General features: G+C 55.6%; 1 protein-coding gene across 24 annotated transcripts in view; it reads right to left on the minus strand.

The window, feature by feature from the left end:
• The window catches only part of MBNL1 (muscleblind like splicing regulator 1), a 78,948-nt gene extending 51,765 nt beyond the window's left edge, over positions 1-27,183 (minus strand). For 12 of the 24 annotated variants that reach the window (XM_083848674.1, XM_083848672.1, XM_083848665.1 and 9 more), the window contains exons 1-2: positions 26,706-27,161; positions 2,905-3,704 (exon numbers count right to left, since the gene is read on the minus strand). In XM_083848674.1, the coding sequence (XP_083704800.1) occupies positions 2,905-3,078 (174 nt within the window). In that variant the 5' untranslated portion in view covers positions 3,079-3,704; positions 26,706-27,161. Of the gene's footprint in view, positions 1-2,904; positions 3,705-18,554; positions 18,710-18,809; positions 18,983-26,705 lie in introns of those variants that run through there. The other 12 variants (XM_083848675.1, XM_083848676.1, XM_083848668.1 and 9 more) reach the window with 8 other exon arrangements.

Genomic DNA, 27,183 nt, shown 5'->3' on the forward strand with positions numbered 1-27,183 from the left:
GCGGCCAGGCCTGTGCCCTCCCGTCAGCGGTCAGCTGCCCGTCCGTCACAGCGAGCCCGCAGCGCACGCAGGCGCCCTGGGTGCTAACAAGCGGCGCGCTGCAGAGACCAGCGGCCCTCCCGCGCGGGCACCGCCGCCCTAGCGGCTCCGGACGAGGTGCCCCCCTCGTTCACGGCCTAGGCTGGCGTTTGTAACCCTGGCTTATTTTCCTCTTTTCTTTCTTCCCTGCGAAATGGAAAGAAAAGAGAACGTCCCCAGGCCGAGCGCTCCGCGGGTGCGCCGCGCCGCCACCTAAACATAGGGGGGCACCACCTCCGGCTCACGGGCAGGGGCTCGCGCTCGGGCGCAGCTCCCGGGCGGCAGCGACGTGACAGCAGCTGCGGGCGCTGCGCTCCCCGGGCGCTGCGGCGGGGGCACGGCGGGCCAGGGGCCTGTAAGGAAAATCGCAGCGACTGAATTACCTGCCCTGTGCGCCAGGCACCACGCAGGAGCAGCCATTCAGTTAGCGCCAACACTGCTATCAGGCACATCTACAAGAAGTCGGTTCAGTGTGATGTCAGCTTTCGGGTGCACGGCTGCCTTAGTAAAGGTTTGCCTCTACGTGGAAGCACGGAACAGAGCAAACTGCCTTCACATGTCCCCACCAGAAACCTTCTAGCTTTCGGTAAACGACTCATTGACCTTTAAGAGCGGAGATAAATCTGGCACAACACTTCCCTAAGTTGTTTTTGCATAACATCTCGTGTTTGTGATAGCGCCAGTTACTTTGTTATGCTTTCCCCGCTTGTTTAGCTTAGCGCACACAAAAACCTGCAAAAACCTGAAACATAAACAAAACAACGACCGCCTGACCGGGACAGGGAGCCTGCGCTGGGACACGGTCCGTTGTCTCCTTATCGAAGGCACTCTCACACATTAGACAGCTCCTTAACTAAAAGGGTAGCAGCAGGCAGGAAGGAAGGAGGGGGGCAGGCGCTCAGCACCCTGCCCGGCTGCGCTCCTCCCGGCTCCCGCGGGGACCCGCGGCACAGGGAGCGGGGAGGCAGCCCCCGGGCCCAGCGCAGGCCCCTGGCGTTACCACAGGCACTCACGTACCTGCTGAGCGCTGCGTTTGTTAAACGCCGAGCTGGCCGGGACTCACTCCCGGCTCCGTTAGCTGCGCTGCCTTCACGTGGTGACAGAGCCCTCTTCCACAGGGCGTTCTGAAGCCGTGCAACAACGCCGACTATTTCCTACAGCCTTAGCCACAGGCCTGGCAGCTCCTTACGGAGGTGATAATTACCTCCTTCGTTAATAGGATGGAAACGGAAGGAAGAACCACGCTGATGGGAAGGGCTCCTCCACGCCCTCGGCGCTGGTTTCTGACTGCCTCGGTAACTCCGGGACGCTGCCTTTCAGTGAAGCCCGGCGGTGTCCCGCTGCCGGCGAGGTGCCCGTGGCCGTAACGCTGGTGCCTCGGTTTCGGCTGAATCTCCCCTGTGCAGAGCAGCAGCACGGCAGGGCCCGGCTGCACCCCGTGCCCGCAGCTGCCGGCTGCTCTCGTGCCCCCCACGCTGCGCCCGCACCCAGCACCACCAGCGGCCGGCGCGATGCCGCCAGCTCTGCCCCAGACAGCGCCCGTGCCGTGCCCTCCGCTAACTCCTAGCGCACACCAGCACCGTATCCCCAGGCTTTAAAATGCTTTTTTTTCCTCCTGTGCATTGTAACGGCTGTCATTTTAAAAATAAAAAAATAAAGAATACATTAACTAAAGCATTTCAACTGCCACACGCTGACACAGGCCGGGCGGTGGGGCTGGGTACCTGGGACCTGAGGACGCTCCGAGGGTTCGCCTTCCATCCAGATCTGGGAAGCTCGCATTTCCGAAGGCAGAGCGCTGCAGGATCTCTGCAAACCCCCTGCAGCCCACTTCCTGCCTGCACCAGCAACCTGCAGAGCTCGCTACAGCGCGCAGCTCCCCCTCAGCGCGCTCAGCAATCCCCCGCTCTGTGGCTGGCTCCGCTTCCCAGGACTCGGTCCCAAGAAGAGAAAATCGTGCTGCAGGACGACACAGACACGTTCTTGTTTCCCAACTTTTCATTTCAGTGATCCTGCTGAATTAAGGTACTGTTTGTGGGATGGGTATTTTGAACGCTAGCGTAATTCAAGTTGTAAAAGCCGAAGAGAAGGAGCTGGAAACCCACACGTTCAGCACCTATCACTGAAACCGCAGCTGCAGCGAAACAACAGCCCCACACGGAGAGGGCCCGGCTCAGACACAGCTCCAAAAAGCCCAGCAAGGCTGCCAGCTCCCCGTGCCCATCCTGCTCGCCTGTCCAGAGGCACCTTGCCTTCTGCGGGGCGCTCTCCCTCCCTGAAACCCGTGCGTTTGCAGAAAGGAAAGGATAACCACAGAGTCCCGAGCACAGAAACACAACCGCAGCGTTCAGGGGCACCCAAATAACGCGAGATGGAAAACACTTCTCTAAGGTTCACTCCCCCTGTGCGGGGACACCACCAACCCACTTGCAGTTACAGGGTGGAAACTAATCATCATATTGCTTACGTGGTCTGTGCTATTAAAAACAAAGAATCCTCACAGTGACTTAGCTGTTTCTACGTGAAATGCCCTTTATTCTATCTACACACAGGGAATAATTTGGAGCCAAAGGACCAGTAGCTGTAGCCGTGCCGGACGATTCCAACCCTGCGAGGCTTATTTTCTCGTTATTCCCCGTTATTCCTTCCCCTTCCCCTAAGGAAAAGAGCAAAACAAACCAGCAAGCATCAATAAAAATAGCAGCAGCAGCAGACCTGGCTGCCGGCAGACAGCAGCGTCTCCCCTTCGGGCTCCAGGGTTTCTCTAGCTGCAACTGCCTCTTTCGTTACCCGTACGTCCTCGGAAATAATGTAACAGTTACTCACTTTCAATGAATCAAAGCAGGCGATTACGCGTCCGTTCTCAACTTGGCAGCTTTTCGATGGGTGTGCAAATTTACATTCCGTGTCCGGCCGCGAGCAAGTCCCTCTTTGGAACTCCCTACACACTTCCAGCGTTAGCCATTTTGTGTCCCGAATCGGCGTGACGCTCACAGCCATCTTTAGGCTTTACAGGTAGTTAAACTTTCCCACGCACCGGGCAGACAAGCGGCCGAACCGGGGGACCGGGAGCGATGACAGCGCCGCCTCCGGAGCGCCGTTGCCCCGCTCCCTCTGTAAAGAAGTACGTGCGGGAGCCGCGCGGTCCGACGGGCTCCGGGCCGGGCTCCGGGGCGCGCTCCGCCGGCGGTTCGCAGCGCGGAGCCGGTGGCGGGCGGCGGCCCCCGCTCGGCGAGGCGCTGGGTGCCGCGGGGCGCGCCGAGCTGCGTGCCTGGGGCCGGCCCGCGGCTCTCAGGCACCCATGGGCGCGCGGCGGGCCCGGGGCACCCGCGTGCCGAGGCGCCGTGCGCGGGGCGGACGTGTGCGGGGCAGCCTCCGGGCCGGCGCCGGCGGCTCGGGGCTCTCTCGGCGTCCCCCGCCGGGGCCGGGCGGCAGCGGGGGGCTCTCGGCGCCGCGCCCGCGGCCCGGCTGCGAGGAGGACGGGGGTGCCGGGGCTAGAGGCGGCGGGCGGCCGTGCTGTCGTCGCGGTGCGGCTGGCGGCAAGCAAGGCAAAAAGCGGCAGCGGCGGCTGCTCTAGCGGCGGTCCCAAGCAGCGGCAGAGCCGTCGGGGGCAGCCCGGTACCGACCTGCGGAGAGAAGAGACACGTTACACAGCGCCCCGCCGAGCGCGCCGCGCCGCCCGGCCAATCGCCGGCGGCGTTGCAGCGGGACGCCGGGCGGCGAGCCAATGGCGCGGGCCGTCTTATGCAAGGTCGCGCCTGTCAGACGCTCGCCGCCGCACGGCGCTGCCTGAGGCGGCCCGGCCCGGGGGGGGGGGCACGGCCCGGGGCAGGCCGGGGGGCACCGCCCCGCCCGCAGCCGCCCCCCCGAGCGGCCCCGGGCCGCCAGCAGGCCCCGCCCGGCCCCGGGCCGTGCCCCCCCAGCCTCCCGGTGCGGCCGGGGCCCGGCCGTGCCCGCAGCCCCCCCGCCCCGCCCCGCCCCGCGCCGCCACCTGGGGCTGCCCGTCACGGCCCCGGCACCGCGCCCGCCCCCTGTGTCCCGCCCCGTCCCGCCCCGCCCGGGGCTCCCGTCCCGGGGCTCCGCCGAGGAGCTGCCCCCGGCCGGGCTGCGCTGCCCGAGGCGGCTGCGAACCGGCTGGGAGCGCCCCCTCTCCCCCCCCCGGCACGGCCCGCACCGCACCGACAGAGCCAGAGCGGCCCCGGGACGCGCCGAGAGCCGCCCCCGAGGGGCCGCCGGGCACGTGAGGTAACTTCACCGCCGGCCACGGGAGCAGGCACCCCTCAGGAAGGAGAGAGACGCGCGGGGAGAAGGAACAGCTTACGGAAAGCGACAACGGGCGAACGCTACGCCTTGTGAACAGAGCCCAGGCTGCTCAAGCTCAGGGAACAGCACGCGTTATTCCCGGGCTGGGGTAAGCTGTCTGTCTGGAGCTGGACTAGGCACTACCGCAGGTGCAGCAATCCCGATCCCGTCGAGGTCAGTGACAGACACCTCCGTAACCGCACGGACACGGCTGAATCTCACCCTCCCTTCCTCAGGCTGCCGGCTACTCGCTGAAAAGTGTTACTCCAAGGAGCTGCGATGCCTCAGAGGCAACTCTTCCCAACGTGAAGGAATGCCAGGTGCATAGTTTGGCAGTAAAGCTTCTTGAAGAAAAGTTGTTTTCTTGGAATTTATCTCCCCGAAAACACACCCAGAAATGTCAGCTTTAAAATAGTCTTCTAGCAGAAACAAAGACCCACGTTAGGCCAGAGGTGGTCAATGTCTCCACTGAACAAACCAGAGGACAACATTAGTACAGGATCATAACTTCTGATCCGCATAAACTACTTTCCAAGCCAATAAAGGAGTCCCCAGTGAGCCCCAAATGCTATCAGGATACCATGGTCCGCATAAAACCAGCAGGTACAGCTGCTGTCTTTCCTGGGGTGTCTCCGAGCAGCTAGGAGACACTGCAACAAATCCAGAGGGAGGAACTGTCTGTGAAAGGCGCTGAATAGTTTTTGGTTTGTTTTGTTTTTTAATTTATTTGCAGTTTATTTGGGGGCTGGCAGTTTCCAGAGTCTACCTACCAGGCCATTCCATCCCATACTAAAGGTTGCAACTGAATGCTGCAACATATATTTGGCCACAGCGTAACTTTGTATTCACTGATTGTTGGGAACCCAAAGGACACAGAAATAAATACAAGTGAGGAAAACAAGGTTAGAAACACTGAAAATGAATTAAAGAAGGATTCTCAGAAAAGACAAAGCAGATGTAGAGAGAAATAGCACTGAGCAGTCATTCCTTAAGAGGGTAACAGAGGTGACCTAGCTGTCCGCTGAGCAGGGTCACTGAAAATGGTTAAGAAACAGCTTCACGAATTAATGGAAAAGTTACTTGAAAACACCTGAGAAAGTGAAACTAACACGACAAGGACCACATGATTGTGGTGTCCGAGTTCTGATTAAATATGCTCAGTTTTTATTACTTCCCGCTACCGCCACAAAGAAATGTTGTGCAGCTAGGTTAATGGTGTGTTCTTCCTCCTCATTACAGTCCTTGACACAGAAACAAGGCATCCGAGCACTGCACTGGAAATTGCTCCAGAAGAGCCATTGTTTTTACTCTTCCTGTAACTGGGTTTGCTGGACGTTCCTGTCTTCTCTATCTCAATTCACACACGTCTCCTAAAGCAAGATGTATAAAGCTGGACAATCAGAGAGCACAACAGTACAGAAGAACACGGCAGTGAAGAACGCTATTTTTATGCTCACAGAAAGTGGAAGCCGCAAACGCCAGTCTCAATGACACGGGAACTGTCAGCAAGAACAGATAATTACACAACATGAATCCATCCTCATGACAATGACTCTAATGAGATAGGAAATGGAATAAAGTCAATATTCTATTTACACTGACGGTACAATCTCAAAGCTGGAAATTGCCAAATAGCTGTCTTTTAAATAAAGAAATACAGAAATTACCGACTGCCTTAGAGTATTTTCAAAACACCTCTGCCAAATGCAAAGTTTACCAATAACATATCTCAACATAAAATTTGGAAAAGATACAGCAATTACTCCATGGCAGAACGGAGAGACGTAATTATAGCGCTGTCACAAAATTAAGCTGAAACAATGAGCTAATTAACATCTTGGCCCGCAACAGTGAAGGATAGGTTAAAGAGAAATAGTCTCTCGTCCACTCTGCTGCTGAGCAAACCAGATCTGCCTTGCACTCTCATCTGTGGGAGCTGCGCCGGCTGTTCCGTGCGAGGGAAGCAGGAAGACCCCCCCTCAGCCTGGGGCTCTGCACACCCCCGGGCAAAGCGGCGTGCGAGGGCAGCGGCACGGAGTGGCCGCTGAGCGCAGTGCCCTGGTACGGGGCTGCCCCGAGGTACTCCCCAGCTCCCCCCCCCCAGCACTTTGTGACAGAGCTTACTAAGCCTACAGGCACGCGTTAGCATTAAACTACAAAGCGAGCCCCACACCAGATTTGTGAAAAATCTGCCAACGTTACTTCTGTGACCCAGATATTTTGCATAATACACATAGTTTTAGTAGTAGTAGTACCAGCAGCGTTTAAAGGCTATTTCTGTACTGCTTCAGCTCTGACGGAGAAGCTGGGGAAGGCAGTGCCACCTCCCACTGGCTTCAGTGGGCTTCTCAGGCAGCTCCTCATCAGGCGTGTGTTTGTCTCAAGCACACTGCACAGTTTCTGAAACCATTTTAGCAGAAACACCTAAATGTGACATTACGTTTGAACTTGAGGCATCCAAGCACACTCGGTTCATAAAATTTGGATAAATAGTAAGGAAAGAGGCAACATCAGGAAGTGTGTGCCCTAAACGCACGTGCACTACCACCTTGGGCAAAACAAGGCACTTTCTTGGAATCAGTTCTCCAAGCTTTACGTCCCTAACCAAACTGACGCGACTCCCAACAACAGCCAGGTCATTCCAGCACTGACATACAAATCCCACAGCCCAATCCTTTCTTACTTTAGATTAGAGTAATGCTATTTTCGAGTCAGAAAGTTATACTGCAAATTCCATAAACTCCCTTTTCCTTAAAGGAAATATGGTTACAAATTAGCCACTACTACTACAACTAAAAGACTTCAAAATAAAGAAACATGCCTATTGAAATGTTTCTTTTTTTTCTGGTATTTTTGTGATCTATGGTATGTATCAATCTCCTCCTCAAAACTGGCAGTACTTCACATTACCTGAGAGCATTAAATGGATGGGTACTAATAACTGAGAATAGGCAAAGGTCAGTGTCTGTCTCTAGGCCAGCAAGACGTGTACATTAGCTACTGCCCTGCTCTCTCGACTTGTAAGCCAGAGACACAAAATGGCAGGAAGGACTACTCTGCATTAATCCACTTTGCTATTGATTTATGTACTACGACGCACCCACGTACCCATCCACAGCATTAAAATTGCAACTATTGTTCCTGGTAGTAAAACCATACCCATATTATAATTCTTTTACCATAACATTTACATAATATATGGTACAAATAGGCAGTCACGTATTTTCCTGGGAATTACAGGGGAAATTAAACCACGGAACAAGGGCCATTTCCCAAGCAAGTCTGAAAGGAAGCGCGTATCTTTAAAAACAAAAGTAATCCAGTGATTTACCTTACAGCTCTGAGAAGTATTTTTCAATTGAAATAACTAAAAGCTCTTTTATTAACCAGAAACGAAACAACCAAAAGTTGTAAGAACCAAAAGCTCCTTCTGTTGCCACAACAACAAAACCCGATGCACTTTCCAAAAGTAAAAAAGTTACTCATTAATCAGCCTCTCGCGCACTGAAGCCGTTCTGTTTGATTAGCTGCAAGCGGCCACACGCCAGGGGCTGTGGGGACCGGCGGGATGCCCTACGCGGACGGAGCGGGGGCTCCTGCACGCCTGGGGGCTGCCCCGGGGCAGGAGGGTGACGGGCACGGCTGCCCCGTTCTAGGTAAAAAAAGCTTTCTTCTCTCCCCCCTAGCTCACGCAGGTGCTTGATTTTTTAAACGCTTGTTATTCCTCCTGCCTGCTTCAGGGGGACGGGGACGGAGGTGCCTGCCGGTTACACACCCGGTGTTAGCAAGAAGGTGCAGCAAGCAGCGTTTGGGGGCGTCTTCCTCCAGAGCATGGCCGTGTGACACGCCTCGGGACAGAACTCCCGCAGCTGAGGCTCAGAACCGGGAGGTATTTGTAACCGTGGTGGGAAGCGTCACTGCACGCCGCTGAGAAACCCTTCCGCAGCGGCAGTGACCTGCCACAACACAGGGGTACGCACACGTGTTTCGTATGAGACACGTCAATACGGGACGTGGGTACTGACACCATCCACAGTAACTCCTACAGAAATAACAACCCCTACAGAAAGAAAGCCGTGTCCGTGACTCGGCAAGGGAAGCAGCCGCTGCCTCTAACCCCCAGTTCAGCTGGGGCTGGGGCTTTCAGGGAGGACAAGCGACCCGGAGGCGTTCTCGCTGCGAGATGCGGCAGGCACCCAGCCTCGAGGCCTCTCTAGCTACTTCAGTGCGAAGGAGAACGCGTTGGCACCTCACTGCGGCCACGGCTCTAAACCGAAGCGGCACGTTGCCCCGGGAAGGGTCCCAGTCCCAGCACCACACACGCGCCGTTTGTCGCCGCCCTTCCCACGGCTGCGCAGGGCAGCTTCCTCCCGCCGCAGGACAGCTGCCTGCCGGCACCGGGCACAGCGGGGCCGCCGGCCTGGTGAGCACCCGAGGGCCATGGCACACAGGCTGGGTGCTGACGTGGCCGTTTCACCGCGAGGAGCCTTGCCTTCAGCCGGCGAGCCTCCCTGCTCAGCTCTGCTCCCCTGCCCACCCTTCCCTCGCGGTGCCTGCCGGTCACCGACTCCAGATGTCACACGCCCTGCCCCTGCGCACAGTCATCGCTTTGTCACGGGATTAGCGACGAATTAGGAGCCTGGATGCAACCTTCAAACCCTTGCACGCGCCGGATTAATTAGCGAGATCAAATCTGAACTCAATTACCAGGCATGCCGCTCGTGCCACCTCCCCGCAGCGCCGTGCCGCTGCTCCCCGCTCCAGGTCACACCGCGGCTCCGCTGCTCCCTGCGGAGGACGGGGCACGGCCGGGAGCTCCGCACGCCGTCCCACCAGCCGGGAGCTCCGCACACTCGTCCTGCCAGCTGAGGGCTGTGCATGCCGTCCTGCCAGCCGAGCGCCTGCCGCATGCCCGTCCGTGCGCCCCCCCAGGGCACCCAGCGCCGTGCCCGGCCTCGCCGTGCGTCCAGCTCGAGGGCAAACAGAGCGGGATGCGTGTACAGATAACGAGGAACGCGCCACAGGCGGTTCTGCTTTCGGCAGCAACTTATGCTCCGATCCCGACAGCCTGGGCACTTTCACTGAGCACCGGGGTGGCAGCGAGGCTGTGACGGCCGCGTGCCTCTGCCACAACGCGGGGTAACGACAGGGGAGCCGCGACGGCTGCTCTGGCGCAGGGCGGCGTGCAGCCTGCGCGGGGGCACCCTCCGGGAGGCCCCAGCACCCCGAGGGACGCAGCCCCGGCCGCAGCGCCCAGCCCAGCCCCGGGTTGCCCCTCCGCGTGCCCAGAGGCAGGGCAGCCTGCAGCAGCCCGCGCGGTCTGAGCGTGGGTCGCAGGGTGGCGGCGGTGCTGGGGCTGCTCCCGCGCCCGCTGCGAGGTCCGAGGGAGCGCCGGCAGCACTCCAGCTCCCAGCTGTCCCTGTCCCAAAGAAACCCTGACCAGAAGGCAGAAAGCACTCTATTTTGAACACGTTCCGGCCTTACATTTAATTCGTAGCGGGCATATTCTTCCAGCATAGCAAAAAGTTACACAACTTACCAGAAAATACAGGGAAACTCAAACAATGTATGTGTTACTTACATAAACATCTAAATGCTACGCTTTGCCACCACCTGGGGTACCTGTGATAATTCTCATGTGTTAATGCGAGAGCAAAACAGATTTGTGTGCACAGCAAAACCGAGTTTGGCAGAAACTTGCCTTGACTGAGCAGAAGATCCCTTCGAACCCAGTGCCCAGGAGCACAGAACACTTGTTGATGTGACCCATTTCAACACGTGAACAACCTCAGGCAAGCTAAATACACGTGTGCCTTCAGATAGCAAGCTAAAGCTCCAAATCACTCAACAGTAGCAAAAAGGAATAAGAAGAACCGTGAGACTACGCTTCACTCTGGGAAAGAAGCGCAACGTCTCTAAGGCCGTCTTTTTTAAGATGGGCAAGTCCTGCGCCAAGCGCTCACCGCCCCCGGAGCTCGGCCCGTCCCCTCCCCGCACGGGTCGCTGCAGCCAGGGGCACGCGGCGTGGCGCAGGGCCCGCTGCCCCTGCGGCTGGCACGGCGCTGAGCGAGCCTTCGGCCTCCGGGGCAGAGAACACCCGGTGATTCCTCGCTGAAGCCCGTGAGCCCTCCAGCCACGTTCCAATTAATGCTCTCCGCGCTGCGCGGCGATTTTAGAGGCTTGCATAATACCCCAAACATCCATCATAACTGGCTGCCTCCACTATTTTTATCAGCTTTCCCCTCGTATTTCCCACGTGGAAGATTCCTCTCTGCCCTCTGCTCAACATCTCAGTTTACCTCCTCTTTCAGTAACACCTGTGCAAGCTGCCGAAATCGAGCAACGCAGTGAGGCACCTTTAAAAAAGCTCAGAAAGATTACTGTTTTCCTCAAATTCTCACTCTTACCTCTAAAAACTCATTTAAAAATAGTGAGTACGAAAGTTAAAAATCCTAGTCATAAAAAAGACAGAATATTTGAACAGAGCTTCTGAAAAGATTTAAGGAAAACAAAGTAATTTCTACACTTACTGAGACAAAAGACAGAATGCTTACAAGTTGTAGAAAACAAAACAAAAAAACCCAAAGCAATAATTCTGTCATGCAGAAAAATGAGTGAAAAAAGTTCAAATTATGGCACTTGAGATGCCACCATTAGCTGTATTTAATTAGAAGAAAGGAGCAGAGCTGTGCCTACTTTCCACAAAAAATCACATCATAAAGGTTAATTTATGGCATATATGGGCACAGATAAACACAGGGGCTCAACAAAACGCTGATAAGCAGCAAGGTATTTTTCCAGGGTCTTTCTTCTACGCAGTTGGCACAGCTAAGCCATAAAAGCAAGCGTCTGCACCCCCAGAAGAACGTTTTTAACTGTTACACATCACAAGCTGAGGAGCACATAATTGCATTATTAATGTCACTGATTCACTACCTTTTCTTTCCCACTGCTTGGGAAGAAGTCTCAAAGTCATTTTAAGTTCTGCCTACGTACCGAGTACTGAAGGGTTCCCACATAAAACCGCATATAGAAAGGATTGCGCTTAAAAACAAAGGCAAATACCCAAAGACAGAAACGCCGTTCAGGCACTAACGAAGCTTCCAGACACGGGAAGGAGCATTTTTTTGTTTGGATTTTTTTCTCCCAGTTTCTGAGAGTCGCAGAAAAAAACCGACCGGTCTATTTCTGCTAAGCAAGGCAGGCCGTGTCTGTCGGCCCGTGGGGCTGGCAGGACCTCCCTTCCCGGGAAGGCAGGCGGCACAGCCCCGCCGCAGCACGGGGCGCAGCAGGGGAGGAAGGGCAGCGCTCCTGGGGGCCGGCTGCAGGCCTTCGGGGCCGCCTCTGTGCGGGCAAAACCAGGCAGACGCCTGACCCCAGCTCTCAGGCACGTGCACTCACTCACACGGGCACGTGGTGCAGTTGGGGGGTATGCTGCTTGTTTGGTGGGGTTTATTTGGTTGTGGTTTGTTTTCTTTTTCTCCAGTGAATCCAGGCCTCATTACGGTTGCCTTCAGCTTGGCAACCTGCTTGGAAAACCTGACAAATGTGCCCGCTCCGTCGAGCTTCCCCAGCCTGACAGACTCCTCGGTACGCTCGGGTAAAGAGGGATTTACGGGCTCGAGACCTCGGATATACCTAGACCCAATCCCCGCAGCAAGCTCCGTTCTCCCCACCAGCAACTGCCCCCAGCGGGGGAAGCCCACATCGGGCGAGGAGCGAGGAGCCCTGCTCCCGGGCACCGCCCCGGGCCCACCGCGGGCCTGGGCTGCGGGCTTCCAGGCTGCGAGGCCTCGCCGGGCCGCGCGGGCGAGCTGCGGCCGCTCTGCCTTTTTTAGAAGGAACGATTCCCATTAACTTCTCTGGAAGGAGGACTGGGCCCGGAGCCCAAAGCTGGACTGGGTTCCCAAGCCCTTATTCAGCCTCCCGAGCCAGGCCGGCTCTGGCGGCAGGCAGCAGCAGCACAGCACGGCGCGGAGGCACAGCCCCAGCCACCGGACGTGCGGACGGGGCCGCAGCGGCCCCAGCCCCGCTCAGCACGGCCCGGCACGGCACAGCACAGCACGGCACAACACGGCACGGCACGCTGACGGGGGCTGCGCAGGGAGCGGCGCCGTTCTTCATGCGTGCGGCGCCCAGCAGCGGGCACGCGCTGCTCGAGCGCTGCTGTGCCTCAGCGTGCGGTGCACGCAGAGCGAACGCACGTGCCATCACGCTCCTCAGGCAAGCGTGAGCTTCCACCCAAGTCAGGCAGTGTTATTTATGGTGTCTGCAACATTTTACTTCTCTTTCCAAAAAATACCTGCTCTAAGTTCAACCTCAAGGCCTGTTTTGCTTTGCCAGATGATCCGTGACTGTCTCATGACTTATTACATTGTTATCATCACTGAGCTTAATAAACAGCGCTGCTAAGTCTATTAATCTGCTAAAACACCCAAGTCTGAAACCGTAGAAACAAAACGTCTTACTACGAGATACATAAAATGTGGTACAGTGAGATAAGGGAAAATTCAGTGTGCGCTCTTCTTTTTTTTAGGCAACTGCGAGCAAGACGGAGGCACTTTCTGTAAGAACCAGCTCCGAATGTAATGTTAATGGCAACTGTTTAAGTGGAAAAAAAATTCCTTTTATGACAAGTATGTAACTGAAAAAAAACTTCCTTTTACAACAAAAGCCTCTCTCGGAGGCAGGCAGTAAGGTGTGCTTCCAGCAGAAAACCCCAGACTATATTCTGAAATTTCACCTGCCACCTGTAAACTCAGACAAAGAACCGATAAAGTGAGGCAAACCCCGCTGGGCTGGCTGCGGGGAATCTCACTTCTCGAAACGGCGAGTGACACGCAACGCAGACTTCAAGCTGTCCCGTGCTTCTTTCTTTTTGCTGTCCCCAAGCTCACTCTGAGGCAGCCGCCAAGGCGTACAGCGTGCACACTGACGCCCCAAAACGGCGGCAGCGCTTGGTGTACATGCCACGGCGCCACGCTGGGTGCGGCGGGGCGCTTTCCGCGGTGCCCGCGGGCTGCCCGGGGCCGGCTGGCGCCCACCCGCCTCCGGCTCTTCCCCGCGGCAGCAGCGGCTCGGGCTGGCCCCGCGCCACGCTGTGCCGGGCCTAGCGCTGGCGTGCACCTGGCCCACTGAAAGGAGAACACGGCTGCGGAAAGCTCACGTGGTTTGGGTTTACTCTGTCCTGGCTTCCTCAGATTTTCTGCATAATCTGTAGATTCGAACGCAAATTAACTCAGAGCGCACTCCTTCGCAGCCTAGTGACACAAGTGTGTCTTTAGCTTACGAACTGCTGCCGTTGCCTCTAATTAATAGCAAACAGCAATCACCCCGTTGAAAACCCAAGCTGCATTTAGTGAATACACGGTTAGGCCTTAGCAAGAGCTAAGGGGTTAGACCTACCGCAGCCTTTTTTCCTTTAGAGTACGTTAAGAAGAGAGCTCTCCCAGATACCTAAACAAAGGCATTTTAGAAGGTAATAGACTCCTGTACCATAGGCACTTCATTTGAACCATGGGCTGTTTCACTGGGTACAGCTGACAGCGTGCAGACATTTTCAAAAATAATTGATACCAGAGGAAAAGCGATTCTCCTGATCCAGAGCTGGACTTCACTCGGAGGTCAGCACCCGCCAAGCCCCACGCAGCCATCACACAGCCCGACAGGCACGGCCAGCCTCACGGCCGTCGACTTGTACCTGCCCCGGTGGTGGCCAGCGGGGGCTGAGGAAGAGCTTTCAGGTCAGCCTCCGAGGCAGAGGAGTTACTGCTGCCCCCGAGCGGAGCACGGCAACGTGCAGCAGGAGTTACTCCTGCCTAACGGGAGCTGCTGCTGGCTTTGCTCTCCAGGGGAAGCCGGGACAGAGGCGAGCACGCGGCACCAAGCACCGCAGGTGGGATGGGGTGGGACGGGATGGGATGGGACGGGACGGGGCAACACTGCTCGCTCACTCCAACGCCCGGCCAGGAACTAAGCGCCATCACGAACCACCGTATGCACGCCCCTCACCTCCCAGCTCTCTGTACTGAAGGTGTATTTCGTTGTCTTGGGATGTACTTGAGTTTCTCCACAACTGTGGTACAGTTTTAACGATCCTTTTCTCTTCCATTGCAAATCGCTCCAAACTTTTGCTGACAGGACGGGAATTGCATCGCACACACTCGTGGCAGAGCAGGCTCCAAACGTCACCGAGGACAGCAACAAAAAAGCACTCACATGTTTATCCTTTTGGTAAATAATTATGGGCTCATAGGAAGGAAATGTTGTTTACTTTGCTGCATTACTTGGGAAACTGAGTTTACAATACGTAATTGTTAACAAAAAATCTGGGGCAACTGCTCTAAGCCCCAAGAAGCACAAGCAGTGGAGGCTGCCGTGTCCGCCGGCAGGGAACAGCCACGGAGCCGCGCGGAGCCGATGGGGGACGCTGCACAGCGAGGAGCCGCCAAACCTGGGGCAGGCGTCCCACCCAGACCTCTCCCCTGCGGCTGCTAGCGTACAAACGCACTCATCGAAGCCCCGGACCCGCACGCTGCAGGGATCCGGGCCCTCGTGCGGTGCCTGTGCGCGGCGGTGCCGTGCCACGAGGTGCTGCAGACCCACCCCATCGCCAGCAGCTGGCCACCGACATGAGCGTCCTTCCACGCTCACACTGGAAAACCCTCATAAAAATACAAAAAACACAGCCACAGTAAAACAACTTCTTGACAGCAGTGGCAAGATGTTGTTGATAAATGCTCATAATTACAGAAGTCATCCTCAGCGTGGGCAAATATTGTAAAAAAAATAAACAAAACTGACAACAAAAGGGAACAACTTTTTATGCAGCTTTATCTTAATGAGCTGATCTTTGTTCACAGCAAAATTACCTTTTCATGGCATTTGCATTTAAAATGTGCATAATGCAAAGGAAAACACCTATTATGCCTTTGAAGGCAATGAATTGTTACTTGAAGGTGCCTGACATAACCCAATGTGTGCCACTTCCTCGGTGTTGGCTCTGGCAGAAGAACAACGGCCACAGTTTATACGCACAGCTCCCAGGCAGCAACCACCCGCTGCGCCGGGCATCAGGAGGTGCTAAGGCTCATCCTCCTCATCACGGGCATCCCTGTGCTGCTACCACCCCTGCGCTCACTCTGAGGAAGCGGAATAAAACAAGTCCTTGAAGGAAATAAAAATAGAGAGGATGCAGTGAGGTAACGCGGCGCAGCTTGGCCGCTATACAAAGGCCACAGGGCGGTACATCTATCGCCCGCTAGCATTCCTCGCAGGACGGGCTGCAGCGAACTGCGTTACCGCCTCCTCAGCAGCAGCCCCTGCTTGTGAAATCAGGCAGGCGGCACTTCCAGCGCCCCTCTCACACGCAAACGGGTCAGGCCCCAGAACCCTCCATACAAGAGGGGTTTTATAACAAAGCAACAAGGGTACGGGCTGCTTTCAAACGTGAGTCAACGTGGGATATTTGTCACGGAGGGGCTAAAAAATGTTGGCTTATTCAGTCCTTGGCTCACCACAGGAAGCAGAATAAAGTTAAACTCGGTAATTATTACTAAGTATTACTAGTAAACGATAAACAGCATCTCTGACTTCATGAAGTGACCAAGGACTAGGATCCGAGAGGTGGAACGACGCACGGGAAGCTAACCTTTCCCCAAAACTGAAAACAAAAGCCTGCACCTCAGGTTGAAGCAGCTCCTTTCACGCTTATTCTTGACTACTTTGTTTAAACTTTCCAAAGCGGGACGAATCAACGTCAGCTCCAGTTTAAAGAAAGTCAGCAAATCCCCCTGAGACTTTTCCATGGAGTCCCAGACCTGCAGGCACGGACACGCCACCCCCGTGCAGCCCCAGAGAGGCGGCGTGGCCCGGCGCTGCTCCTCGCCCCGGGGCCAGCCCGTAGAGGGGCCTTGGCACGACCGCCTGGCCACGGCGCCCTGCTGCCTTCCCATTCGAGCACCGTGCTCAGAACTAGGTTTTGGGGATCTCCCGCGTCCGACCGACAGGCGCTGGGCTGAAGGCCCCCATCCCAGCACCGCACACCGCGACCCAGGAGGAGCGCGCCCCGCGGCCACGTCTGCCCGCACAGGAGCGGAGCACGCAGCCTGTTCTGCAGCCAGGCCATCACACGCCAGGGAAACGTAACGGTGAAACTCCCCGCTTCCACCAACCAAACTGATTTGCTGATGCTCCTTACGGGAGATGCTACCTGTGAGTACCTCTGTTAATTCACCAGACTGAACCATCAGACTCTTTCTGCCACGAGGGTGAAGCAGGGTGGCCAATCTGCCCAGCAGGCTACGGAGCGCAGCGTGTCACCAGGCACACCTGAACGCCCCTTTTCTTGTGTTTGCAACAGAGATTTCAAACCAGAAAAAAGAAACACAAAGCTTGTGCCCATCCGGCACGTGGCTCAGCTGTACTTCACAGCACTTCTAAGAAAATGAACTTAAAGGAGGATTTGCTGGGTAAATGAAAAGAAATTACTAAGCACCGCTGTTCCCACCGCAGGGAAACACCAGCGCTGTGAAGTGGATGTATGGAAGCGATATCCTCGGTGGCCGCTGACAGGAGCTTTTACAGGATGGCTTCTGCACTGTTTTGCGACTCGAGTGAATTACAAATTACTCAGTTTTACCCATTCATTCATCTGCCTCATAGTACAACTAAGCATCCTTGGACTCAGATCCTCTCCTGCCAATCAAAACAAAGCGAATGAGACAACAAATAAGCCCTGTGATTTCTCTCTCACGTATCAGACTAAGAAATCTGTTGCCTGTGCATCTTCTCTCGGTACCCAACTAAATAACAATTGCACGATCCTGTGCTTTCGGTTGTCATGTAAGCTAGGCAGAGTCCACAACTACCATAAATTCATACACACAACATAACAGGATAGTATGTTTTCAACGTCGAGTCTAGAGACTAACTGCCTATAAAGCTTGAACGTTCGATAGCCATCACGTATTTATTTAAGCACCTTTTACTCACGCTCAGCCTAGCAAGGCAGTTCTGCAGCTCCAAAGCCTGCCCTCCAAACCCAGGGAAGCCCCACTTCGTTTTACAGCGCCTAGCCGACACCTGGCCTGACGCGAGCTGAGGAAGGCTGCGACAGAGGCCTCAGGAAGCGCGATGCTGCAGGCGGGGCGCTCAGCTCGGCGCTCGGCACCCCCCGGCCAGCGGTCCCAGCCTGCAGCAGGCTGGCGGCAGCGCCTGCCGCTGGACCCGCGCCCCCCCGCCAGGAGGGCAGCCCGGTGCCGCCGGGCCCGGTGCCACGTTCCAGCCTCCAAGCGCCGGGGGCTCGACGCCGCTCTCGGCGACGCCAGGAGCGAGCTCCTCTCCCGCCTGCCGGGCGCTGCCCGCACGGCCGCGGGGCCGGGCTGGGGAGGCCCAGCGCTCCTGCCTCTGCCTGCTCCTCTCGTTAACCCCTCCGCGGGTAATTACGCGTTATGCAACTCGGCTCCTTGTCGCTCTGGAAGGCACTGTAATTTCACGGGGCTCCTCTTCCCCGTGGCACTAAAGAGGGAGCCCAGTTCCTCACCGTGCCGCCGCTCCTCGTTTCCTGCCTCCCTCCCGCCACCTCTCCTCTCTCCACCTGCTCCCGCGGCTTCACTTTCTGCACTGCTCCGTCACCCGCGCCCCTCCGCTGCTGCCCCGCGTCCTGGGGCCCAGTAAGCACCCCCGGCGGAAGGCAGGCAGGGCTCGCAGCTCTCCTCACCCAGCGTTTCACACCGACCGCGTCCCCGCGCCCCCCTCCCGCGCCAGGCGGGCACCGTGACGGGCTGCCCCGCGGACGGCCGCCGGGTGAAGTTCGGCATTCCTCAACTTTCCGCCCCACAAGAATAACGGCAATAATAACAGCAACAACAGCGCGAGGAGGAGGAGGAGGCCGGCAGGGAAGGGCGGCCGCGGCGCCCCGCTGCCCCCGGCCCGCCCAGCCCCGGCCCCAGCCCCGGCCCCAGCCCCGGCCCCAGCCCGCCGCCACCCGCAGCCCGGGGCCGCCCTCAGCCCCCCCCCGGCCCCCGGGGGCCCCGGCCCCGCGCCCCCGCCGAGCCGCGCGGGCCCCTCCCGGGCCGCCGCCGCCCCTGGCGGGCCGCCGCTGCGGGCCTGGCCGCGCCGAGCCGAGCCGGGCCGCGCCGGGCCGAGCCGTGCCCGCGCCGCGCCGCGCTCACCTCTGTCATGCCGGCGGCCCGGCCCGGCGCGGCGCGTTGGGCGGCGGCGCGGCCGAGTCACGGCAGCATGGTGGCGGCGGTGGCGGCGGGCGGTGGCAGCGGCCCGGGCTCCCCGCGCCGGCCCCGGCCCCGGCCCCCAGCGCCCGGCTTCCGCCGCCGCCCCCCCGCCCGCCCGGAAGCGCGGCCCCGGCCCCGGCCCCGGCCCCGCGGGGTCCCCGGGCCCCTCCGCGGCCCGCCCCGGCCCCGGCCCCTCACCTAAGCCGCCCGCGGCCCCCGGGAGCCGGGCGAGGCGATGGCGCGGACGAGGTAACCGGCGGCGGCGGCGCGGGCCCCCCCTCGGCGGGGAGCGGCCTGCCTCATCCTCCCCGCGCCGGAGCGCCCCGGCGGCTCATGAGTCACGGTGCGGAGCCGCCGAGCACACGTGCGCGGCCCCGCGCGGCCGCCCCCGGCTTCGGGAGGGGAGGAAGCGGGGGGGGGGGCCGGGAAACGGCCCCGCCGCGCTGCTCCGGGCTGCTCCGGCACCGCCGCCCGGCCTCTCGGGGCTCCCCCCGCGCTCACCCGCCTCCCCTCGGCCCCCTCCGCGCCTGTACCGCGCCCGGCACGGGGCCGGGCCCTGCCCCGCCGGCCCGGGGGGCTGCGGCCTGCACGGGGCAGCCGCTGCGGGGCCGAGCGCAGCCCCGGACAGCGCCCTACAGCCAGCACCCCCCGGACAGCACCCTACATCCAGCGCCCTACACCCAGCGCCCTACATCCAGCGCCCTACATCCAGCGCCCTACATCCAGCACCCTACATCCAGCGCCCCCCAGCCAGCGCCCCCCAGCCAGCACCCCGCACAGGGCTGCAGCTCGGCTCAGGGCAGGCGATCCGATCGGCTCATTTACAGCTCTAATTAAAACGTTGCCTGAAATTGCACGGAGCGTTCACTAGAGGAACCCCGGCACCCACCAGGACGAGCTGGTGGCCCGGCTCGCGCTGTGCCGAGAGCAGGTGGCCGGCACCCGCGGGGTGCTGCGCTGAGCCTCCCCACCGAGCAGCCCCCTTCCCTCCAGGAGCTCGGCCAGGAGCCCGTCCTGCCCGGGCACACGTCGGACGGAGGGGCAGGAGGACGCTGCCGGCGGCGTGGTTGTGCTCTGACAGGAGCCGCCGCAGCAGCACTGTCCAGCTGATGCGCCCGGCCTGACGCCAGGGCCTGCAGGCCACCGGCCTCGCCTGGGGTCCTTGGGCCGGAGCCACAGCCCCGCTGGCCTGCGCCCCGATGCCCGCCCGCAGAGGACGCAGCGGCCGTGCCTCATCTCTAAAAGCTCATCGTGTTTCTGCAGCAGAGGCATGGCAGCGCTATTTAACAGAAAGGTGAGCCGCAATAATGTAGATCAGTCAGGCATAAACGTGCCCCTTCCCAGGGTGCTGATGTCCGTGCACAGAGGGAGCTCAACGGCAGCAGGCGGCACTGAGCTGGGGGGACGCGCGGGGCCGGCCCCTCCAACTGCAGCCCGTGGGCACGCAGAGGGCAGGACGGTAGGAAGAACTGGAAATGTTCTGGCAGAGCCAGGACTGAAAGGAAACATGGCAACAATCTCCCAAGATTTAAAGAGGGTATAAAGAGCAGGGCGTAATCTTGTCTCTGCATTTATGGCGGGGAGGACAAGAAGATGGGCTTAAACTGCAGTGAGAGAGATGCAGGCTGGACCTGGATAAAACAGACGATTGCCCAGGATACTAAATCAAGGCTAGACATTCATCTGGGTGAGTGACTTAGGTACCTGCATCCTGCCCTGGGGCAAGGGAGTGGGTTAAGTGACCTTTTGTGGTCCCTCTCCCAGCCCTTTCTGCCTCACTGAGGCTTCCTCCTTTGGATCCCCACTTCTACAATGTGCAGTCTGTTCCATCCCCAAGGCTTACAGTTTACCTTTTATGTTTTTATTTCACTTCTTTTTGACAGTTTCCATTAAATATTCCCATGCCTTTGAAAAACATGGTTTTTTAAGTTCTCTACTTTATATTTTGCTATATTAATAAAATCAATGGCAGAATTCTCTTTGTCTTTTGATATCAAAGCACCAACCACGTCTGAGCCGAACTTAGGCCAAAACCCTCTGAATGTTTGCACTGATTCCAGCAGACGGCTTGCTTAGCTTCGTGTTTTAAAATACTGTACTCTGTGAAACACTGGAACATTGATAAGACCGAGTATATTTGAATGGATACACACACGCATTCTCAAAAACCTCACTTTCAGTTATTGTTTCATTCCTCAGACTTTCAGTTTGTGGTTTCTTCCACAGGGAAGAATTCAGACCGTGTCACCTTATGGCTAGTGCTGCAGCAGTTCCTGTACCTCCCTGGCCCCTGGTGATGCAGCCGCAGGCCGCTTCGAGCACAGCCCCGGCCTCCCGGCAGAAACCAGGGTTACAGCAGGAAGTTTCCACAGAGGCCGCGACTGCCTTTAGATTTAGAGGGCGTCACAAATAGTCAGCGCTCCACTTCCACGGAGCTTTCTCTTTGGAAAATTAGTTCATCAAAGAAATGGACGCTTGTGGTAAAGAAGTCCCGTTCTGCTGCCAGCGTGACTCAGACCACGCCAAGAACCACGGCGACGTCCACGAGGAGGCACGCCGTTCTTACGTCCCTAACCGCTACACATCGGTCCCTCGCCCACGGGGAGCGCGGCGCCGCAGACGCTCAGCGATGGAGTTGGCCACGTCCACGGGCCACGCAAGAGCTCGGTTCCACGTGCTACGGGAACTAAAACACAAAGGCTATAGAAGGCCCTCGTGTCGTGAAGTTTTTGTGTTTGGTCTGAAACCGCTGCTACCTCCCCACCGCCGGTCGCTGCTCCATCCCAGTGCGGGCACTTCCCGGCGGGGCTGTGCTGACACCGCCGCGCACGTGCGGGTTGGGATTGCACGTTCGCACATCTCTTCCTGCCTGCCTTCTTTTGGCGTGGAAAAAACAGAGTGAATGCCAGGGGCTCCTAGGTGACTTTATTCTGAATTCTGATCCCTTCTACAACTGTTTTAAATGTTACTACACCATGCCGGATGCTTTGGACTTGAAGCAAACGGTTGCCAGAGCAACACGCTGCGGCTGGGTGCTGCCACAAGTAGCGACGCTGCAGCGGTGCCTGCTGCTAAAAAATAAGCGCAAGTGCTCGCTCCCCCCCCGACAGTCTCCCATTTTCAGACCTGGTTGAATTTCAGCCTGTCCTTGTTTCCCCAGACTGGGATTCCCGACCAACTTATTTTCTTATAAGCCGTGAGACTGGTGTTCATTCGCAGTCAAAACGAATAGCAAACTACACGGAAACTACAAGGGAAATCAACGTTAGAGAAAACAGTGAAAAAGACAAAGGGTTTATCTCAGGTATCAGGCATGGAGGTTTCTCCTGTCAAATATCTCCATCAGCAGACACCTTGTTTCAACTTTTTTTTCCTACCAAACACACTGGGGTTTGTAGGTCTGCTAGAGCTTCATCTTTCTATGTTCTCCCCCTCATCCTTGTCTTTTTCCCCCTAAATTGTGCACTTTGCGTTTATAATTCTGAGCATCACTTGCTCTCCATACTCAGTTGTTCCAGTATATGTTTATTTTTACCTTACGAATGAAAAAAAAAGTACTAAAGTAACATATCTGTTGCAATTGAATGCTATTTTTGGTCATTTATTGATACTGAGTTTCTGTTGGCTTCTGAAATTTCAAGTGATTGCTCAGAATTACACCTTTCATATCCTTTAATCTTAAACAGAATAAACCAAATCACTTTGCTATTTGCTTTGAAATTTGTCAGGCTTGGGGACTACAGGAACCTGAATTTGCCTTTTCCCCCCATCGGTACTCAGGGTTGAACTAAGCTAAGTTACGTTTTGTGAAATGAGCTGACAGTGTGCTTTTCAGCTTTAATGAATAATTCCTTCACTTTGGGAGAGAAACGGTAACTTCTCAAGAGGTCTGAACTCAGCTGTTTCCTTAAAGCTTTTTCTTCTATTGTATACTCTGGTATAATATAATTAACTTTTCATTTTGTGTGCTCTAATCACACCCCACAACAGACCATGCAGCACTACTAAACCCTCTGTGAAAAACGGGATGACTCCAACGTCCCTCCTTCAAAGCTGCCCAGACAGAGCAGCTTTGGGGAAGCATCCCGGGGCACTGAAGGTACAGGGAAGCAAAGGCACTTTGTTGGAAGGGAGAGTTTTTTGCTATTTCTGTTATTTACCTTTTACTTTTTCTTATAAAAACTGAAAACTGAAAGGACATATCATTTTCCTTTTAGGATAGTATGTCATGAACTCACATTTGTGTTTCAAAGAACCTTAACCTAGATGGGTAAAGGTGTTGTGACAATTGGTATCCCGTCTTATTTTCTCATTTGCTTGACTTAGCTCACTTTGCCTGTCATTACATAAAGCAAGGGCACAGATGCACCGCTCAGATAACTGCAGCATTGACTGCACACGCCTTGGCAGTGTCTGGGAATGAATATTGTAATGGATCATTTGTTGCTCTTCCTGTTTCTGTTCTATCACAAAGGAATACGTGAGTCTGTTTCCTCTTCACATGCTTACATCAGTACACTGGGCATTTACAAAGCAGTTGTTCCGGTCACAAAGTTTTCTGCGCAAACTCTTTGTTGCCCAGATGTCCCCCAAATAACTGCAGTAGACCAGCATCTGTACGGATGATCCTTTTCATACACAGAGCTAGCTTTAAAAATTGACCAGTGACTAAAACGCGCCTCCTCGCGCAGGACCAGTAGCAGTAGCAAAGTGGGTGCGTGGCCACCGAGGTGCTCGCAGCCCCGGCAGCTGGCACGGCTGCTGCAGAGCCCCCGCTTTCCCCACCCAGTGCCCCCTCCTCCCCGCAGCTTTAAAGGTCCTCGCTCCAAAGCTGTTATTTGGTTGCATTGGCACTTCAGATTTACTTAATTTCATTTTCCTGTCATTTTCCCATTTTCCTGTAAGCACGCGCTGACCTGGCTGCCCGTGACCTGCAGCCGCCCGAGCCAGTCCTGCCCCGCTGGGGACCTGCCACTGCTGGCTGTGTCCCTGTGCTGGGCCTCAAAGCACTCCTTCAACAAGATAGAGGTCTAGTTTGCTTTATCACTGGTTTGATGCCTAATTCGTATGCGATGTGATTTCTTGCTATATCCTACAACTCGCGTATTCTATTATATAGGTTTCATAGGTTTCAGCAGATTAAACTGTGGAGTACTACCTCGAGATATCAAGCACAAGCTCTGCAGTAACAAGATGTCCAGGCAGGGCACGGTAAAGAGGAAATCATAAGGAAATCTCAGATTCAGCGGTCTCCCAGATTATCGTCTGGGATACCACACAGAACAATGGACTAATTATCTTCCCAGCAGAGATAAAGAAATATTTCATTGTATGCTCCAGCTTCATGTGTCATTCAAAGAAAAAGCTATAAATTAGGAGATGAGGGAAAAAAAGAAGTATATTGTGTACACAGAAAGTATTCTGAAAAACATTTTATGCGGTAGAGTCACTATGTGTTATTACAACTGGAGCAAAAAAGAGGAACCCCTTACTGGCTGAGCTGACACAGAGCTCTCAGCAGCGAAGTAAGATTCTGACCTCTGAAAGTTGTGAAACGGTTGCCTGCCCTTCCCTCTGGAAACCGCGCTGCTGCTGTCCAAGCACGAAAGGCTGCAGTGCTGAGAATTAAGTTCAGACTGGCAGAAGCACTGCGAGTCCAGCATTGCAACACCCACATTTCCTGGGTGTTATAAATGAGGATGGTTATTGGCATCTTCACAGCTATGCCTTCAGCAGAATATAAGCACTTCCCACTTCCAGAACCTATTTCAGAATGTCCCAAAGGGAAAAGTTTAAAAGGAAAACTTTTGAGCGATAGTTTACCTTGTAACAGCCATGCCACGAGGGACATAGGATGAAAATACATTTAAACTTTCTCTTTGTAATTGCAAATTTCTTATTCTGAGGGATTATTTAAGCCCATAGAATACAGTAACTCAGATGAAGGAAGCCTTACAGACCATTTCTAGCCATCCCGCAGTTTCTCAAGACATCCTGTACGGGCAGGAAGACGCAGCCAGCGATGCATGAAGCGCGCCTGTTGAAGCGCCCGCGCAGCGGCAGCAGCTTTTCGGTCCCTGCACCACCGGAGCAGCCATCTTAGCCCGGGGCTCCCTGCGGGGCCCTGGGGGCGCCCAGACCTGGGTCCGGGCCCGTTCCAGCTGCAGCTCACGGCCACCAGGCGCCAGAGCACACTGAGCACCGAGCCCTACCTCCTGTCGGAGAAGGACTGGGAAACAACAGGAACCTTTTGCTAAAGAAGTTACAAAAAAAGAAAACAGCAGTTAAGAGCATGATTTGATTCAGAACTAGCTGAACAGCTCCCAGGATTTCAGGCGGGTGTGCAGTGATACGTCCACCTCCTCGTCCATTTACCAAGGCCAGCAACACCAATGGATGAGCAATGAGCACAAAGTTTTGTTCAGCCTCACAGACACTTCCCGCTGTACAGCTGAAAGCAAGGCTTTTCTCCTTAATATTTATCATAACGTATCACTGAAAGGACAAATAAATTAAAACACCCTGAGCGCCCCTAGGAGCCTCCCTCAGGGTCCAGGCAGTACCCAGGCAGCACCAGGCTGCTGCTCGCTGCAGAGCTACTGCCAGGCTCGCACCTGGGGGACTGCAGCGTGCTCTCACTTCTCTCTGTTACAAAAACAAAAATCGCAGTGCCAATCAGTCAAGCTTGAAATACGCCTTGTGGTTTCACTTTATCGCACCAAATGGCTGGAGTACAATAGTTACAGAATAAACATCGGGCTCTAATTTTCCATTTCTTTGCTGGCCATTATGAAAGGTAGATACACAAGTTACTTCAAATGTAGATTGAACATGATTGTGGCTCTCGAGAAGCTATTCAGTTCCTTATGTTGTTTGTTCAGCACTCATAAAACTTACATTCTCCAAAGGGTCTGACATTAAATTTCAGTGTTGCCAGTAAAGAACGTAATTCTTACATCTCTTTTAACAGAGTGCAAATTCTTTAGTAAAGAACTTCCGCTTCTGCTTTACAGCAACATGGAGGCAATCGATCTCACACTACAGTATTAAGAGGTTTTTTTTTTTTCTGTTTTAGTGATATTATCTGCATGTACATTTTAGTAAAGACAATATATGTATTTCACACTCGGCACTTCCACTGCATGGTCCTTTTTTTTTTTTTCAAGCTTTATACCAATATTAAGTGATAATATTTTATTAAAAGTAATAAAATATTTCATTAAAAGTAATAAAATATTTAGACAAATCTCTACAAGTCTACAAGTGTATAAATGAGCAAACTCCACCCTGCTAATTTCACAGCAAATAATTGCGATATATGCTCTGAGAACTGGTGGGACACGCGCCGGCAGCAACGCATTTCACACCACGAGGGGGGTTAGCGCCATTTTAGTTTATAACGGGTTCCACGAGCCACCCGCTGCAACCAAGGCCACGGCAGCTGCAGGGCCCCGGTTCTGGCCGCCCGGGGAGGATGGGTGCCGGGTGCTGCTGCTACGTGGCTGAGGCAGCGCTGTTCCAGGCACAAGCCCCTGACCACGTCCCGGCTCTGCTAACCGTGCGGAATGAGCCGCTGTGAAGAAACTGGCCGGGCTCTCTACAGCACACGAAAATCTGTCTCAACTTTTCCAGAGAAGCAAACCTCGGACGAGACGAACTGACAAAACATCAACAAACAGAACGCGAGAAAAGACGGAGAGGCTCCCCCCGCGCCGTGGCCGTGTGCGTGGGGCCAGGCGTGCCACTCGTGTCCCCGCCACACGTCCCGCCTCGTGCAGAGCCTGCAAGGAAGGGTCTGCTTGGCAAACAGCTTGGGAGTCCGACCCTAGGGGACTGCCACTGCTTCAGTGATCCTAGTAACTGCAGAGTTTTTTAGGTAAACTTTGAGGAGCCAAATTTTTAAGTTCAGAGGGTTTTTTAGCACACTGTTTAAATCTTCCCCAACTTATTTCGTAAAGTATGTGCAATAAGATGTAGGCACAATAAAATTCTTTAGCTTCCTAAATGACTTACCATAACCTCCTAAAGCATCATGTATCATTCTGCCGTGAGTTTGCAAGGGCTACAGAGCGGGACAAAAAGCGCAGCTCTTACCTGCCTCGCCTCCTGCGTGACTTTCGTCTGAGCACGGCTCCAGCGCTGCGGCGGCGCAGCCACCGCCTCCTCCGCGCCGGGCCCGGCGGCGCTGGGCTAATTACAACATGCTCTCTGCAACAGCGGGACAGTGGCCTAGCTAGAGGGGAAACGGCGAAAGGCCAAAATAATCGTGCCTTCCGAACCCTATGGGTCTGAGAACGTGAAATAAGCTATTCTCGGTGGCATTCAGCAGTAACCATGGTGACGGGCTGCGGTTTGCATATATATTTTCTTAAAGAAGTAAAAATTACCGTCAGCTAATAAAAAAAAAATGTTAGGGGAAGTGCTTTTGCATTGCAGTCACGTCCCTGATGACAGAGGCCGCTGCAGCGCGCGTGGCTCACGCCACGGGCAAGGCTCTTGCCTGCCGGGCATGGCCGCGTGTTTTAAAACCCCCAATGGCGAGTGCCGCAGCCCGGCCTGCTAATCTGGCGCT

This window comes from Anser anser, assembly GCF_964211835.1.
Source record: "Anser anser genome assembly, chromosome: 9".
NCBI lineage: Eukaryota > Metazoa > Chordata > Aves > Anseriformes > Anatidae > Anser > Anser anser.